Below are 18933 nucleotides of genomic sequence, written 5' to 3' on the forward strand. Positions count from 1 at the left end.
TTTTTTTTTTTTGTTTTGTTTTATTTTTTTTGCTTTTTTTTTTTGCTTTTTTTTTTGCTTTTTTTTTGCTTCCAATTGTGCCTACCCAATACATACATGCAGAGTAATTAAAATGTTTAATTGCATCCAGGGGGAGAAGCGTTCTTGAGATTTGTTTGTAGCGTCGCGGATTCGTTGCAGAGGACGAGGGCCAAGTGGCAAAAAAAGAGAGGAGAAATACCTGAGTATACCCCATTGTGTTTATATACATATAATTATGTGCCCGCATGTGGGACCCCCACGCAGGCCTACGTATGCACCACTGCCCCCGCCCTGAAGGCACAGCCGCGTGAGCGAACCGGGAGCAAGCACCCCTCCTCGCCCAAAAAATACAAAATTAAAACAACTGTCGAAGAAGCTGGGGAACCGGCACTGGCAAGGACATCCGATCCGCGAACACACCGAATGAAGTACCGACTAGCCGTTTTGCGAACTGACTGGAAGGCCGGCTGGAAGGCCTACTGGAAGAACGCTTAACAGACCGATTGGCAGACCGTATAACAGACCGACTTGTAGACCGCTTAACGGACCGCATAACAGACCGATTTGTAGACCGCTTAACGGACCGCTTAACGGACCGCTTAACGGACCGCTTAACAGAACGCTTAACAGACCGCTTAACAGACCGCTTAACGGACCGCTTAACAGACCGCCAAACAGACCGCCAAACAGACCGCATAACAGACCGCTTAACAGACCGCTTAACAAACCGCTTAACAAACCGCTTAACAAACCGCCAAACAGCGAAAGAATGAATTTGCGCCCCACACCGCTTGCCCTGCGAGAGTAAGCACACAATGAAGAAAGCAGGACAAGGGAAATCGTCGGAGGCGCACAGGAGCGTCAACCAAGAGAGGCTGGCCTACGTAATGTGCTGCCTCGTAGGGAATGAAGTAAACGTTTATATGAAGGATGGAAAGGAAGTTAAAGGGTTATTTCACGCATATAATTTTTCAAATAAAGGAGAAAAAAAACAAGGTGATATTTCCTTAAATTACGCTAGGGTTCTTCCAAAGAAGGACCAAGTTAGCGGCCCAATAAATAAAGCAATGATAATTCCAGAAAATTTGTACACAATAATTGTTGGAAAAAATATGAACCTAGAGTTAAAAGACCCAGATGGGGGCCAAACTGTAAAGGAGAAGTTTCAAATTGATGCAGATATTTCGGAAAAAAAAAAAATATAATTTGAATAGTGCAAATAGAGAGTTAAAGAGATGGGTATGTGAAGGATCATTTTTCGATGAAAATAAATTAACGTTAGACAACAACATGAAAGAACCATGGGATCAATTCGAACACAACAGGAAGTTGTATGGAGTCACCAGTACGTATAAAGAAGAGTTATACACCACAAACTTAGACGTGAACAAAATTCCGCAGCATGTAAAAATGCATGCGGATAAAATTGCCAAGGAGTTAGAAAATAGAGGAATGCACCTCGACCCCGAGGATGCAGAAAGGGACAATAAAGAATTGGACGAAGAAGATTTATTCGGAGCCGTTAGACAAAGTAAGGATAAGTTCGGAAAATTTTTCAAAGGCAAAAGGGAGGAAGGAGGAAAAGGCAGCCAGCCACAGGGCAGGTTTAACCAGTTAGCCCTCAGAGACTTGAAGGAGAAAATCCAGTCAGTCAAAATAGACAACGAGAAGAAATATCCAAGTGAGTGAATTCGCCGCGCACCAGCGTCAGCGTCAGTGTTAGCGTCTGCTCCCGCTCGCGCTGTGACTGACCTGTTATTTTGGGTCACCTTTGTCACCCCTGCCATTTTTTTCACCTCTTTCACCTCTGTCATCTCTGCCATTTTTTTCACCTCTGCCATCTCTGCCATTTTTTTCACCTCTGCCATCTCTGCCATTTTTTTCATCTTTGTCACCCCTTCCATTTTTTTCACCCCTCTCACCTCTGCCATTTTTTTTAACCTTTGCTACTTTTCCCATTTGGCCGTTTTTTGTCCCCCCTGCCCGACGGCGCACCCAGTGCGCATGCATGTTGGCCGCTCGTGCATCCCGCCCATCGGTGCGCACGCAACATTTCCCTCTCTCCCTTTTTACTCCCCCCCCCTCTTTTCTTTATCTGAAGCGAACAAGCAGAAAAAAATAAATTTCACGCTATCGGCAAGTGGGGAAGACGTTGAAAGCAGCGAGAAAAACAATGACTCATCAAAGAAGGAAGACGAAAAAAGTGCGGAGTTTATTGTAAGAGTTCAGAGGAAAAAAAAAGATGCGTTCATGTTGCGCACTTCAGTCGCGTGCGTTCACCCGCGCGCATCCACCCTCGCGCATCCACTCTCGCGCACACCACCATGCGAGCGAATACCCAAACGAACGCATCCCCCTGAAGTTCGCTTTATTGCACTTCATTAGTGCATCCATCAGCGAATCCATCAGCGTATTCATCAGCGTATTCATCAGCGAATCCATCAGCGAATCCATCAGCGTATTCATCAGCGTGTGATCCATCAGCGCATCCATCACTGCACGCACACCTGTTCACCCGCCCGTGCAGGGAATCAATGCCCTAAATTTGGAACCTGCGTTGCCAAGACTGGATGAAAAAACCCGAACAGAATGGATCATGTTCAAGAATAAAGCAAAAAATAAAACTGTCAACAAAAAGGACAAATCAACGGAAAAACAGGAATTTATAACAGCAGCAAAAGAGCTTAATGAAAAATTAGCCAAGTAATAAAAAAAAACGCGATTTTTTAAAATTTCACACATGAATACATCATGTATACAAATGCTGATATGTACACATATGCACATACACCCCATTCGATAACTTGATGGGAGACATAGTTATGTAAGATTTACCCTTCTGCATTTGCAACTCCCGATTACAGCAGTTAAATATAAAATGAGTAAATTTTTCTTTTTTTTTTCGCAATTTTTAGCAAAATGAGTACACACACGAACGAATCGAAGAACGAAGGGAACTTTGACCAGCTGGAGGTCGACAAGCCTCCCTCGGAGCTGCAGACAGTTGAGTCAAACATTACAGGTGAGGTCTCCGCGGGGGACTTTACCGCGCCAGGGGCAGTTGGCCGAGTGGTGAAGCGGCCCATTGGAAGCGCTACGGTGGTCGCCACGCACATACGCGATATACTAATTACGCTAATTACACGAATTAAACTATTTACACTTTTTTTTTTTTTTTTTTACCGCCCCCCTGCAGAGAACGTCAACAATGGCAACGTCGACGAAACAGGTAAACCATCCTGCACATCGTAGAGCCAACTAAGTGATACGTGCGCAATAACGCCATCCTAACTGTGCCTTTTTTTTTTTCCTCCTCCCTTCCGTACGCAGATGAGAATATAGCCCCCGAAAACGAAAACACGATAGTAAAGAGCAACACAGTGAGTTTGAGTAACTCGAGCCTACGTCCCTACGATGCCTACGTTTTAAATTTTAACAATTTTAGTAACCTGAACAATATTAACAATCTGAGTAGCTTTAACAATTTGAATAATCTGAACAGTTTGAACAATTTGAATAATATGAACAGCCTGAACAACTTAAATAACCTGACCAGCCTGAACAGCCTAAGTAACATTAGCAGCATAAACGGCATTAGCAATCTGAATGACCTGAACGGGTTTAACCAGGCCAAGCATTTTAACATGAAGCATGGCATGATTGGCCACAACGTGGGTACGTCGGAGGAGCGTACATACAAGCGCGACTGTGCAAGTGCTACCACGCATGTGCTACTACGCAAGTGCCCGCGTGAAGAAGAAACACATTTGCGAGCAGTACTTCTTAGTTATGCATACAGGCAGCCAGTTGTAGGGTGCGCTTCCCCCAAATTGAGCATTTCTAAATGACCTTTTTTTGCCCCTTCTTTTGTACCATCACCCAACGCAGAGTACCGCCCCATCGTCGCCCAACTACCCAGTACTCCAACTCAGATATACCCTGCGTCCGATTTGTATCTGCGAAAAAATATCGAGACGAGACCAATATATGTAAGAATGACCCCTTAGCACATGTGTGCATAAAGTGAATCCTCCACAGCTTGAACATTTGGGGAGATCACCCCTGTGGAGTGCACTCCTGTGCTGGCTAATCGGGGGGAGACTCCACCTCCAGTTGTTGCACCCGTTTGGGGGTCAATTTGCAATCTCTTAATTGAGCCGCATGTGGCTACTCGCATCCGCGCTGTGTTTACAAACAAATGGCACCATTGTAGTGTTGGCTAATTGGATACATGCATATATATGCATATATATATATGTATTTTTTTTTTGTTCACCTCATTTCACTGTCGCTCTCCCCCCCTTCCCCTTTATTGCAGCCAAATGTGGACATGCTGGTGAACAAGTTTCATAACAATGCCAACCACCACCAGAAGTACCCATCATATAGGAAGCACCAAAAGGAGTTCCAACCCTTTCCGACAGTACGGCATTATGACAGTGTGCCCCTAGAACCCACTAGGCATTTTTTTGTTCATTGCGGAGATCCATTTTTTGTATCCCTGTGCATGTGAAAAAGGGCGCAGAGAAGAAATGCACTCACGCGGAGTAGATATATTTGCACGTGCGTGCCCATTTTAATACCTACACTTATATGTCCGTTTTGCTTGTGCCACACACACACCCCTCCCCTCAGCGAACTTTTGCGCCGAAGAAAAACTTCGACTCTCTTATGAACAACACCCTGAGGAACTCCAAAAGGGAGGACTCCGTAAAGAGTCCCACCCACTTCAGAAACAACAAGCTGTATAGCTACAAAAACGTGTTCGGAGGACCGCCTGCGCGTGCACCTGTTCACATATACAAGGAGGCAAACCACTTCCCCAGAAACATACCAGTGCAGCCAAACGTATCAGGCATTCTGGTAAATGTCCCTGTGATACCTGTTGTGCACCCAACAGTTAGTGGACCATTTATAGAAAGTCATCCCCAATATTATACCCCCTATGTCAGAGGGCACTATGCGAATAATTCCATTCCAGCGAGTGCAAATGCTGCATATTATTATAACATCCCCGTATCCAGTGTGGACAGTAATTATTCTCCAAATAAAAACATAAATTTGTTTGCAGCGGCAAATCCGCATGTTCCAAATTTGCATGTACAATCTCCACAAGTGCCAAACGTGCACGTACAAACTCCGCAGGTGCCAAGTTTGCATGCGCAAAATGCACACATTAATATTCCCGTAACGCCATATATAACCCCAACCCTGAACTACGGCGTTAACAGCAGCAACCCTCTGAACATGACAAATAATGCCATTGTACCAAACCCAAATATTAACATTCCGCCGTATCCCCCAGAATATGTTGTTGTGAATACCCCTAAATATCCGACCACACAGACAGTGCCCATGCCTGTTTACCCACAGTACCAGTACCAAAATTATTATCCACCGTCATCATCCCATGGGATGAAGAATTCTTAAATAGTGCTGAAAAGTTTTACAGCTAGCTTTTTTTTTTTTTTTTTTTTTATTCTCCCGCTACATCCCTACTTGTTTAGTAAATAAAAGTGTGTGCATATGAATGGCTTCTACTCGTGCTTCTGGTGAGTCTTCACTTGGAGAAAATGTCGATAGCGCGGAATGTACGAAGTTGTCATAATGGAAGGAGAGGATCTGACCGTGCGGTCGCGGAAGAGATAAAAAAGACAGAAAGGGAGAGCTAGCCAAAATGGAAAAAAAAAAATGAACAAGAAAAACAACATATGGACAGGAAAAACGACATATGGACAGGAAAAACGACATATGGACAGGAAAAATAACATATGGACAGGAAAACAATATATGGACAGGAAAAACAACATATGGACAGGAAAACAATATATGGAAAGACTCCCACCGGATGAGCAACTTTGAAAGGCCAAAGAAAGGCATTTTTTTTTTTTTTTTTTGGAAGGCCCCCTGCGCACGATGTACCTTGTTATGCACTATTACCTAGCCATCTTATTCCCCTAATAATTAACTTTATATGCCCAACATATAAGTGACATATTCGAATTTGTGTTTCATTGTATTTCGTAGCATTTCGTAGCATTTCGCAGCATTTAGTTGGCTATCGTTTCGTTTCGCAGCATTTAGTTGGCTATCGTCTCGTTTCGCTGCATTTCGCTGCGCCGTTTTTCTTCGTTCCATTTCGTAACGCCAGTGTATAAAGCAATACAACTGCTATACACATGGACATGCCCTGTGTACCAGACCCGGTACTCTGCCCCGAAGGAAAAAAATTTTGTTTACATTTCATTTTTTTTTTTTTTGCATATAAAAGCGCACGCTTAAAATCCAAATAACATTCGAATTAAATTTAATTTTTAATATTTGAGAAACAGAATGTTTAAATTGTAGTGCGCACACGGGAGCGAGCTCAACCGCGTCCGAGGAGTATCTCCACGAATATTCACAAGTGTGCACAAAAGTACATAGTGCGCACTTGCTCGGGCAAATTAGAACAAAGCCAGAAGGACAAATGTCCTCTGCGAATGTTGGAGCGAAAAAGCGGAGCGAGTTGCGTAAAGGGGGGAAAAACATATGCACATGTGGAGAGTCCCAACGAACGCGAAAAATTTTAATTACCTCTTCGTAGCAGTTTGTTCGAAATGTGGGTATACAGCGTAAGCAGAGTGCAGCGGCAACGAGGAACAGCAACGTGGAGCGGCAACACGTCAGCTATGCTTTGCTCTCCACTAGTCCTATACCACCAATGCGTTCTTGTGGCCCAACATGCGTGGCGCGTAAACGATGCGGTAAGTGATTTCCCGTAGCAGCCACATGAAGGCATATAAATATACATATGCATGTTTGCCATCCTTTTATTTTACACAAAATGTAAAGGGACCCACGTTCAAAGGGTGAGCTCATGAATGCTTGCACACACACCAATTGTTTAAAATTCCCCAGTGGAGATTAATCAGAAATGTGCACCCTTCCCGTGAAAGTTTTTTTTTTTTTTTTTTTTTTTTTACCTTTCACCAAATGGGAAAAAACCTTTCTCATATTGCACTACCACTGTGAGTTTTTTTACCAACCTTTTGCGATGCACTGGGGGGCCTTTTGACTTGTGCAAAAATGGACAATCCCCCTGTTGCAGTTGTGAGTGACCTTTTCGAGCAGGAATATATGTAGAAATATGAGGTGTTCATCCGTACGAGGCTGTGTTTAAAAAAAAATGCCTCACATTTTTTTTGCCGTTGCGCGCTTTCGCTGGAAATTGCGAGGCAGTTGTATATTTGCGCAATCAATAAAAAAAGGACAACGATGGGGTGTGACATAACGTAGGCCACATTTAAATTTAATTTCTTTCTTTCCTTTTGACAAAATGGGTTGCAATCACGTGCTTCCTTTTGCTAAAAGGTTCTGGGTCAAGCAGGCTGGGTTGTACAAATGCCTTTACCCCATCGGTATACAGCAGAAGTGCAAAGATGCACATTTTGCGATAAAACGAAAAGGAAAAGAAATAACGCTATGAAGTTGCGAAGGAAAAAAACACTTTAACGATGGTAACATGCAGAATTGTGTGCTATAATTTTTTTTTTTTTTTTTCTGCACACATACAGGGAAAATTAAAAACAAGGACACGACAACAACAATCTTTTTTTTTTTTTTTTTTTTTTCCCCATTTTGCATTGACCATTTTTACTAAAAAAAAAAAAAGATTTGTAAATTTTTCCTTCACCAAAAGGAACAACACATTCGCGTAGAAACTGTTGTATTCATTTTAGTTGCTGAAACATAAATGTGTGAGAAATGAGGAATAATTACGCAACTGTACGTGGTCAATTTGTTCAGCGTTCACTAGTAACGTAGTCTACAGTGTGTAGAAATCACCGTCACTGTTTTTTTTTTTTTTTTTCCCCTGCTGTCTTTATGTACATGTAACAGCGCTGTCGTTTGAAATGGTCGTGCAGCTGGGGAACGGGGGGCTGTGGCGCCGAAACGTTAGCGTGCGTACATGTGTAACGTACGCAAGTGAATGTACACAAGTGAATGTACACACGTAAATGTACTCAATTAAATGTACTCAAGTAAATGTGCACACGTAAATGTACTCACGTAAATGTACTCACGTAAATGTACTCACGTGTAACCCTACCTGCGAGAAACCGTACTTACACATGCGTGTGCATTAACACACTTTCTGCACATGGGCACTTGCCCACTCCACAGTTCTGTGCCCCCACAAATGTTGCGTTCGCGTGTACGTCAGACTTGGCGAGAAATTTCGCCCTTCCAACGAACACTGCTACGACATAGTCTACCCAACTTTCACGTTCTTATTTCTGTAAACACTTTCGTTTTTCCTTCATAAATTGATCTTTCGTTTGGGAATTTTTTTGCAATTTCTGTGTAGAATGGAATGATTATTAAAAGTGTTTTTTTTTTTTTTTTTCTCTCTGTCAAGAATTATGCATTAATTTTTTTTTTCTGATTTTCCACTTTGTTGTTTTTTTTTTTTTTTTTTTTTTTTTAAGTGCCAAAACTGGCGCCTATGACAAACAACCCCGCGGCGTGTGTCAGGGATGAACAGTTCTGCAAAAAAAAAAATCTCCTATTTTTCGCAATCTTTAGTTTGCTGTGTTTTTAACTATTTTTTTCTTCCTTTCTTCCATGTCAAATAAAATTCACTACATGTGTGAATTTTCCAACTTTTTTTTTTTGAGAAAGGCGAATGAATATACGTAACAGAATTGCAATTTTTTTCACAAAATGAGTGCCACATGAAACAGCCTTTTTTTTTTTTTTTCTCCTCTTTGTTAAACCGCTTTTATAATGTAGATTGTTAAATTTTTCCTTAGTTGTTTCTTCCTTTGCGGTGACATGATGCATTCGTGTGTATGTGTACAAACGCGCAGATCTATACATGCATTCGCGCGACATAAGTACACACAGCATGCATATTTATAGGCGCAGGGGTCACACTTTTGTAAAATTTTTTCACTCTACCCCAACTTGCTTCTACCATTAACTGTTGGTTTTCATGACCTTGTCGTCCCACTCCCTCTTGGCAATTTTTCGAAACATTGAATAATCCCTTCAAGCGCAAAAAGGGAAGTTCAATGATTTTCGATCCGTTGTTCCACTTCTAAACGTTTTGCATTTTTTCAAGAAAAGGAAAAACATCTCGCCATGCAAAACATAATCGACACGTACGAAATAATTGGGAAAATCGATGACCAGAAATCCATTTCCTCGAACAGTTTGCTCAGCCATGAGGAATGCAATGAGGGGTCCCCGGGTGAAGGGGGGCACGACCCCAATTCGGACAGCACGGAGAGGAAAGAATTAAGCAACAAATCGGATGGGAGAATCATGGAAAGCACGCTGAATGGAGAAGAGGCTGAACAAGCGAGCAAAGAAAACGGGTGTGAAAGGTACAAAGCAAGGTGCCCAAAAGGGGACGCGAGTAAGTCCAAAAGTTGCACAATGGAAAATATGAAAGGCGAGTTTGAGGGGGAGACAAGTGCTGGCAACTTAAATGGCGGGAGCCAAAGCAGCTTGGTGCGCATCCACAGCGGCGTTGGGAAGGTCGCCCCCAGTGGGGAAGCAGAAACCGGTGGGGAAGAGGAAACCACTAAGATCTTCCCCTCGGAAAGAAAAAGAAATGACAAAATTGGGGATACTGTAAATGGGGGTACCATCCATGGAGGAGACCTCCCCACTGCAGACAACCCGAATAGGAACTCCAACCGGGAGAGAACCTCTCAAATTGGCAACTCCAACCGGGAAAGAACCTCTCAAATTGGCAACTCCAACCGGGAGAGAACCTCCCAAATTGGCAACTGCAAAAATAGCTGTAAAAAGCATTACAAAGTGCTGATACACGCGCCTGCCTGCTGGAAAGGAGAAAAGTTTAACTCCACGCCCTTCATTTTTGTATACGATAAGTCAAGTAACTTTTTTACATATAGTGAGTCTCCACTAGAAATTGAAAAATACATAATCGATACGAGTGCAGAAAATTTCGAAAGCAGAGTACTGACAATTATTTTTTATGACTCCGTTTTTGCCTGCACCACTTCATCGCTTCTTCTGAAAAACAATAAAGGAGAGATTCAACACTTGCCCAAGCCACTCAGTGTGTTCTACCTCCCATTAAGCAAGCTAGACTTATGTAACGATTCCGTCAAGTATAGGTTGGCTCTCAGAACGAACAGTATCCTTTGCGACGTAAACATAAAAGAAGCCATTAGCTTGTTCAATAACAATTCCAAAATAGCAGGACCAAATGTGAATAAGTTCAGCTTACATTTTATTTTAAAAAATAGAAACTACTATGATAATGAGTCGTATAACTACCTGAATTATCAGACGAAATTTTACGGGTTGCCCCGATCTAACCTCTCCTCCTGTGTGCAAAAGTACACAGGGGCTAATAAGGACAGGGCCCCCAGCAATGTGGTCAATAGATACTTAGCCAAGTCGTCCAAGAGCCAAGTGCATACATTTACAAAACAGCAGACGGATCCAAATCAGTTTATTTCCCTAGAGAGATTAAAAAATAAATGGGAAAATTACAACCAAGTGAATAATGAGAAGAAGAATCAAAACCACTCGGCGTATAATCCCTTGAGGAAAAAGGATACGAAACTTACTTCGTACGGCATACCAAATGATAGTGAATCCTTTGTCAGCAGAGTCAAATCGGAGGTGGCTCGTCAGGAGGCCGCCATGGGTGGAGAACGATCAGCTGGAAAAAATGACACTCAAAAGTGTGGAGAAGCGAACAATGAGATGGAAAATCCAGTTAACAGGAACCCTAACAGAAAGGACACTTACAATACGAGTGCAGAAATAAACTCGTACAATTACGGAAAAACCAAATCGATATACGACCTGATGCATGACAGTAAGGAGAAGCTGTCAGCCGATTTCGACGTGAAGGATGATGTGTTCCCAGAAGACAGCGCATCCATGATAAACATTTTTGAAAAGGAGTCCGCTTTATCCGAACGAGGGAAGCAAGGTGTGGAGGGGGGAAGCACTCTGACCAGCAATATCAGGGCCGCCAAAGATATGTACTCTCGCGTGAAGAGCGTCATGAGGAAGCGGGGTGATGCTAGTGGTCACACTGGAGATAACTATGGGGACCGCTTGGCCAAAAAACCGGAGGAACGCAACCGGGAGGGAGATATGGAACGAAACCGGGAGGGCTATCTGGAACGAAACCGGGAGGGCGATCTGGAACGAAACCGGGAGGGCGATCTGGAATGCAACCCAAAGAGCCAAGTTGACCGATTCGGAGAGGATAGATCAGTGTGCTATTCCCAGGTGGAAAACTTGAGGTACTTCAACACTAACAACTCCATATGCTCATCCTACGGGAGGAACGATGAAAATGTCATTCTAGCCATGAAGGAGATTAAGCAATGGATGGAAAAGATAGAAGACAAAATGAGCACCATTTCGTGCGATAGAAGCGACCTGAATACAGCAGTAGGACAGAACCAACCCACAGAAAAAAGGTACAACAAAATTATAGCCTTTTTAATTAAAAGCGTCAAAAATAACATAAGGCTGAAAAACAAGTGCATATACAGAAGCTGCTATCTCAACATAAGAAATCTGTACTTGTTAAAAAAAAATGAGAAGGTCATGTTTGAAAATAAACTCATGATGAGGAATTACGGGAAGCTAAAGTCCAAGTATAAAAACGTGCTTGTAAATTTATGCAAAAAAAACCTACTCATAAAGTACTACTCTATAAAGGACAAATTTCAGTATAGCAAAAAATACGAAAATATGATGAGACATCTGCAGCAGGAAAAAAATGACCTACTGAGCATTATAGAAGAGAAGAAATACGAGCAGGAAAACAGTCATAACATCAATTTGATGCTTTCGGAGGAGTTAAAAAAGGCTCAGGAGGATAAGGAGTCCATTTTAAGCAAAAATTTTTTCTACAAAAGTGAGACGGATAAAGCTGCCACCAAGTGTGAGGTGATGCAGAAGGAGCTGGACCGTCTGAAGGAGGAACTACAGTGCGCCAAACGGGAAAATGAAAAGGCGAAAACGGGGACGGGACATATCATGTTAGAGACGGAGCAACTCAAAATGGAGAAGGAGCAACTCAAAATGGAGAAGGAGCAGCTCAAAATGGAGAAGGAGCAACTCAAAATGGAGACGGAGCAACGCAAATTAGAGAAGGACGCTCTCATAAAGGAGCTGGGAGATACCAAGGCGAAGTATTTCAATCTGACTGGGATATTAGAAGGAGAGGAAAAAATGTACAGCCAGAAAGTACAAGAGTTGGAAAAAAAAATCGAAAATCTGACACAGGAAAAAAACACACTCATTAACGAAATAAAAGACGAAATTGATAATTTCACAAAAATGCTAAACGATAAAGAAATGGAAAATACCAAAATGAAGGAGAAGCTGAAGGAGTTAAAAAATGTGGAGGAGAAATACAAAGACACACAAATAAATTTTGATTCGCTGAAAAAAGAATTTGAAAAGTCATTCGATGAAGTACAAATTATTTTAAAAGAAATGATACAGAAGGAGAAGGAGTACACGAAGAAGTACAATAACACCATTAAATGCTTAGAGACGGAACATAAACAGACAGTGGAGAAACTACTGAACGAGAAGGAACAATCCGTGACAGAAATTAATTACTACAAAGATGTATGCCATAGTCAGTGTAGTAAGATGACCACCTTTGATGAAAGTCTAACCGCTGCGGAAAAATTACTAGACCATGTTTTGTCTCAGTACCCACAACTGTTCAACGAGTTTAAAGTCAGCTCCAGAAACAATGTCCTAAATAAATCCTTTGGGAAAATGCATTATGAAAATATTCAATCTGTGCGAGATAATATTAAATTAATTAGAAAGTCCTTGAGTCAATTCAAGATGAGCTTTAAAAATAGCTCCTTCAATTTCCAAATGGGTTCTGATTACAGCAGAAAATACTCCACTCAGAAGAAGGGCAGCTTCTCAGCCAACACAGGAAATAAACGAATGAACAGCATTTTGAGGTACTACGAGAATTATCACAAATATGCTAACCACAGAGAACAGCCATACGGAGAGGAAGAACCTTTATGTGAAGAACAATCCAGTAGAAGGAGATCCATCAGTAATAATAGCGCTAGAAATATGTCCATTATTTCGAACACTAAGAAGAGCATCAATTTGAAGAGCAAAATCGATTCTTACAATGCCCAGATGCAGAGGAATGTCTCCAAAAATAGGTGCAGAAGTGGATCTGTTAGTGGGAAGCAAAAGGGATTAGCAGTATATGGCGACTTGAAGAAAAGACCCTCTAGTCGTAAGGGTGGTCATGATGAAGAGGCTTCAAATAGGGGGTTAGTAGACGGAAGCTTGGATGACCAGCTTGCGGAAAGGGACTCATCAAGGTACACCAAATCGAAGAGCGAAGAACTCCGTGAGGAGACGCCAAAGGGGGGTCATCTTGTCCCGGGAGAGACCTACGAGGAGGCGGTGGAGTGGCACGTAGACCCCAGCAACGGGGTAAGCGGGATGAGCGGCATGAACGGGATGAGCGGTATGAACGGAATCAGCGGCGTGAACCGAGTAATTGGCATAGGCGAGCTTAACAGCACAAGCTGCCCAAACGACATCGACGAGCTGAACCACATCGACATTGTAAACATGTACGAAAACAATGGCTACTTCAACGACGGGGGGGCCACCAATGGGGCCCCGCACGGCGCATCGAACACTCCCTCGAGCGCCCCATCCAATCCAGTTGGGACAAACGTAGAGGGCAATTTCTCGAACACCCACCCAACCAAAGGGGAAGCAAAAAAAAAAACAAACAGAAAGGAGAACTACGAGTTTGACAAAAACGACTTCAAGGAAATCATATCCTTTATAGAAAAAAACGTTATAAAAAATTCAGACACTCTAAATACAAGTGGGAAGGATTTAAAGAATGTGGAAGATTGGAAGGGAGTTCCGGGGAAGGCATCCCTGGGAGAGAACAACGGAGGGAGAGGAGGAGAAGCCATGTACCCAAATCAGCAACAACCAGTTGGTCACACTAAGGCGGAAGAGAAGGATAGCTCACCCAGGAGGACACATACGGGTCAGAAAAATATATATCAATCCAGTGCAAGCAAAAAAACAGGAACGTTTAAGTACACAGATAAGGTGAGCAAACACGTTTCGGACAGCAACGTTGTTAGAAGTGTTAGTAATAACTCCAAGGCGACTAGCGGCAGAGGTATTATAGCGAACAGTAAGGGTGGTCACCCGATTGGATTGCCAACTGGGCAGCAAAGCAGCAGAATAAAGAACTCAAGCAACACGACATCAGTGATGAAAACGGTAGTGGGCAGCTCTAGGAAAAATTCTTCCATGATTTACACAACGGGAAGCGAAAGTGGTATCGTCGGTAATAACAATGAGGATGCGGCGAAGAGGCATATTAGTACTAACTATAAGTACAAGGTTGCAGATGAGTCTGCTAAATATTTGAAAAAAGACAATTCGGATGTTCTCAAATGCGCGAAGGGGTCCATAGTAAAGAAGAGTGTAACTCCGGACAAGGAAAGGAATACCAGTAGCAACGCGAATAAATCAGTTCTTTCGAGGACCTAAATGGTTAGGCCACTTCGTGTGTGTCGGTCTTTTGTCCCATATCATTAGAGCAGTTACCAAGCGCGCAGGGGGAGGGGGGTCCCGCCAAAGTGTGCTCCGTTGTTGAGCCCCACCGGAGTGGAAATTTTTTTTTTTTTTTTATTTTATTTATTTTTTTTATTTTATTTATTTATTTTTTTCTCCACTCCTCCTCCGTATTACCAGTTGTACGTTTGCATTTCGCTCTGCACTTTTTAATAAACTTGACGTAACTTAAGTTTTTTTTTAACTTTTTTTCGAAAAAGGCGCAGTGCGTATGTTCTAATGTTATGGGGAGTAGCGGTTTAGGCTCACAGACACGCAGGTGAGCAATTCTCGCGGCTCCAAAAATTGCCGAGATGATTCCACCTCCGCACATGGGGATATACCGCACAGTTGTACATGCAAAGGGGTGTGTGTAGGGGGAAGGGAGTCCCAGAGAAATCAGGAACCTTCGCTTTTCATGAGTTTGAGGAGGACCTGCTTCATGCGGCTGTTTTCCTTAAAATACTCACCCTTGTCTGGGTCCAAATATTGGAACACCTTCAGCCATGTTTTGTTTTCCAAATTTTCTTCCTTTTTTTTTTTTTTTTTTTTTTAGACAATTTTTTTTTCTCTTCAATTACAATGGCCATTTCTTCATACCATTTTTTTAAGTCTTCCGCAGCCTTCTTTTTTATTTCGATTTTTTTATTTCTTTCGTACTCTTTCCTTTCTTCTATCCTTTTGAGTCTTTCAGATTCCCACGTGGTTGATTGTTCCGTGTCAGATATGTCCGATTCCTTTTCGTAAAATTGTTCGTATGTATTTTCGAAGGACATTTGGCTTTCCTTCTTAAACGATGTTGTAAATTTATTGGAGCTGTCATTTTTGGATTCTCCAAAATTGTACTTGTTACTGCTACTGTCTGTTTCGTCTACCTCCTTTTTCGCTACATTCAGATCGCTATAAATGCTGTTAAGTGACATGTTCATATGGTTGTAGTTGGGGCTCTTCTCCATAAGGCTGTCATTCAGCTCGTTGGATAATCCTAATTCGTCATTCATTTCGTACCCTCCGCTGGCCTCAGCCATGTTCTTTTCCTCCCTGGGGACTCCCTTGTTATCATCGTACCCGTTGAAGTTGAACTGGTCGAAGTCGTTCAGCTCGCTCATCTTGGAGGTGGGTGGGAATGAAATTTTGTATGCAAGTAGATGGTACGCACGCAAAATGTACACACTTGAACAAACAAACCAGCTGCTACACCTATAGGTAGTACATTACGCGAGGGGATTCCCTTTGAGAAAAACGAAAAAAACGTAAAAAAAAAAAAGAAAGAAAGGGCATACAGCGGGGTCCTAATAACACTACGAAGCGGTAACGCAGTGCGGAGGTAAAAAAAACTACACAGTTGCAACGTCTGCGTGAATGTCCAATCGGATCATGGACGCACCTTGCAACGCAACGAGGGGATGACAAAAAAAAAAAAAATGTAGCGACTATGAAAGAGACCTTTTTACGTGCAGTGTGAAATTCCTTCTTATAGCGCGTTTTGCCAGGTCACAAGATTAATCTCATAAAGTGAGGTGCGCGAGCAAACGTGTAACGTAGGTACATGTACTTGCATAGCCCATGTACCCTTTTGGCGTAATTATCAAAGTATAACACATGGAACATCCTTTTTACGAGCAAGATCGCAGGGAGAAAACTTGCCTTCCTTCACCCATGTGAGAGCGCCAAGTGGGAGAGGCCTACTACCACCCCCCACCCCTGGCATTAGGATGGTCATTCACCTGTATCTTAAATCACGCAGTACTTCATGGCTGCGCTTATGAACATAAAATGCTTCAACGCGCACAAATTGATAAATCGACATGGCGATAATTTTGTTCTAACCCTCATGGGGGAATGGCCACGGTATGTCAGCTTATCCGTTTCATTTTTTTATACCACTTTGGAAAAAAAAAAAAAAAAAAATTGTCATGTGAGTGGAGCTCTCAATATGGATTAGTCCAAATCGCACGCACAGCCTCTTCAAGGTGAGTATAAAATATATTCTTTTTTTTTTTTTTTTTCAAACCAAGCGACTTTCCACTTTGTGAACAAAAACCGTTCGAGGAAGTTTCCCCGTGCAACCTTACGTGAAGAGCTGAGTTAACATGAGGAGAAAATAAAAAGAAAAAGGGTTTGCAAAATTGGCGTTCAGCGGGAGAAGAGCAGCTTGTACAGTCAAATAAAGATATATATATATATATATTTTTTTTTTTTGCATCCCCATTCGATGCGTATTCTTTATAATTTCAGCTTAAGTTAGTATTATATATATTTTACGAGCCCACCAGCATTACCCTACATAGGCCATTACAGCATAGTAATGTGATGAATACTTGTACTGCTCCGTTTGCATATGTGTGACTCATCGCTTTGCACAGCTTTGATGGGTTGTACGTACATCCTCCATCTTTCCATACTACCCCATTTTTAAGTCGATAGCCCCAGCCGATTGCGCACGAACAGCGTTGTTTGGGGGCAGCCTTTTTTTTTTTTTTTCCCCTCCCCGCCCCTTGGCACAGCAATTGTGGAGGAACCATTTTGAAGTTGCCCCCTCACGCGGCGTTTTGTGGTAAATACAACTGCCCCCAATAAGCACACACACGTGTGAGTATATCTAGATAGAGACCAACGGACTAACGGGCGAAAGAGCACCGTACAACTGGAGAGACCCTCACGCAACGACGTCGCACCGCGCAAGACAGTCGCAACCCACGAGTAGATCGGCACCTCCATCCGTGTGTACCACTCCCCCTCCGGGCGCACCAATTTTCCCCGCTGAAACAAAAAAGAAAAAAAAAATGAGTAGATGGGAATTCAACCTTAAAAAATATGACGAAAAATGTGAAAGCATGACGGAGCCCTTTGGATATAAATTCGAGAAGGACGTGAAAGGAGCATACGGAGTAGGAGACAGTTACTTGAAAGTCGAAAAAAATATAAACAATTTAAATAAGACAAACAAAAGCGAAGTTAACAAATCAACCACAACAACTGCAATTAGCGAAAAGGTGCTAGACAAAAAAGCGTGGGGTATTTGTCTGAATGCATTCAAAGGATTAGTGATGAATATATTTGTTATGTTCATGTCGGGAGGCGCGTCAGGGATTTTTGGCATAATTTTTATTGTGTACTCTGTGTATAACATTTTAAAATCGTTACTTAACATAAATGATGCATTTAAGAGTGTGGAAAATAATTCCAACCAGAAATTTTGGGCACAGAAATTTTGTTTTGCCCTTATAAATTTTCTTGTTTTTCTTTACATTATGAATGTATGCTCTAACAGTGGGTTACTGCCCATACGGTCTGCTGATTATTTTTATTTCATTCCTCACCAGACGATTCGGCAGAAGGCCATGTCCACTGTTTTTTAGTGCTGGCCGGTTCGTCCCCGCGTTTGGCGTGCTTTTCGTGCGCTCCTTTTGTGAAAAATCCCCTTAAACTTGTTATGTTACACGAGCAATTTTTTTTTCCTTTTTTTTGTACAAACTCGACCTTTTTTTTTTTTAACGTTCGCAATTGCCCAACAAGAAAATGTAACACTCGGAGTGTTCGTTTGGATATGCCCCTTCCCACAAGTTCTCTCCCATAGGGGAATTTAAAAAATTGGGAAAAAATGCGCTCATCCCTTTTTTTGCGCTTCATGGGCAACAGTGAGGGGACCCCAATTGGGAACCACCGTCCTGTGCAGACCTGTATGGGGGCCCTCTACACGGGGGAGTGCCACATTGGGTACATGCACAACTTGAGTGAAAACCCACAGGGAGGGAAAAAAAAAAATACCTCCAGGAGAAGGATCAACGTGAATTTTTTCCACTTTTTAAACCCCTTCTTTAGGAAGTCCCTGTTCACCTTTTTTCCGCGTCACTGCGCGAGGGTGTACGTACGTCTGTGCGCAGATGAAAAGCGGCGATGCAGGGAAATGTATTCCCCCACAGGGGACTCTACATTAATATGTATATATTTATACATACGTACATATGCAAGCTTCCCCCTGCATGCGTTTTATTTTTATTTTTTCAGATCACTTCTCGCGCTGTGTGGCGAATTGACGCTCACTGTTGCGTAGAGGACATGCCAGCAAAAAAATGTAACCCCAATTTTGTGAATGTTGGTGTGCAGCGAAGAAATGCACGGTGGCGCTTATGGAACTTGAGAAGCATGCAAAATCGCGTGCCTGTGCGTACGTACATGCATATTGTGCACAGGCAAATGTACATACGGTAATTTTTTTGTGCAGCGTCATCCGCATGGAAACTGCGAATGGTGTAACAGTCTGGTCATTTGGCGCGA

At 42.4% G+C, this 18933-nt stretch overlaps 4 protein-coding genes across 4 annotated transcripts; 3 read left to right on the plus strand and 1 right to left on the minus strand.

The window, feature by feature from the left end:
* Window positions 1-836: 836 nt before the first annotated feature.
* On the plus strand, window positions 837-5451 carry PCYB_132320 (ataxin-2 like protein; the record flags this gene model as incomplete). The annotated part of the gene is made up of 10 exons (XM_004224256.1): window positions 837-970; window positions 1043-1226; window positions 1312-1702; window positions 2123-2238; window positions 2549-2728; window positions 2941-3043; window positions 3218-3250; window positions 3352-3692; window positions 4340-4444; window positions 4657-5451. Exons 6-10 carry the CDS (start codon window positions 2941-2943, stop codon window positions 5449-5451), a joined length of 1377 nt encoding a protein of 458 aa, XP_004224304.1. The 5' UTR covers window positions 837-970; window positions 1043-1226; window positions 1312-1702; window positions 2123-2238; window positions 2549-2728.
* Window positions 5452-9147: 3696 nt separating this feature from the next.
* Window positions 9148-14589, plus strand: PCYB_132330 (hypothetical protein; the record flags this gene model as incomplete). Its single annotated transcript, XM_004224257.1, has 2 exons — window positions 9148-9574; window positions 9686-14589. 2 exons carry the CDS (start codon window positions 9148-9150, stop codon window positions 14587-14589), a joined length of 5331 nt encoding a protein of 1776 aa, XP_004224305.1.
* A 462-nt stretch (window positions 14590-15051) lies between these two features.
* On the minus strand, window positions 15052-15761 carry PCYB_132340 (hypothetical protein; the record flags this gene model as incomplete). The annotated part of the gene is made up of 2 exons (XM_004224258.1): window positions 15052-15183; window positions 15234-15761. 2 exons carry the CDS (start codon window positions 15759-15761, stop codon window positions 15052-15054), a joined length of 660 nt encoding a protein of 219 aa, XP_004224306.1.
* Window positions 15762-17438: 1677 nt separating this feature from the next.
* Window positions 17439-18014, plus strand: PCYB_132350 (hypothetical protein; the record flags this gene model as incomplete). Its single annotated transcript, XM_004224259.1, has 2 exons — window positions 17439-17912; window positions 17979-18014. The coding sequence occupies 2 exons, from the start codon at window positions 17439-17441 to the stop codon at window positions 18012-18014; spliced, it is 510 nt and encodes a 169-aa protein (XP_004224307.1).
* Between the last annotated feature and the right edge of the window lie 919 nt (window positions 18015-18933).

The sequence above is a fragment of the Plasmodium cynomolgi genome, chromosome 13 (assembly GCF_000321355.1).
Source record: "Plasmodium cynomolgi strain B DNA, chromosome 13, whole genome shotgun sequence".
Classification (NCBI taxonomy): Eukaryota; Apicomplexa; class Aconoidasida; order Haemosporida; family Plasmodiidae; genus Plasmodium; species Plasmodium cynomolgi.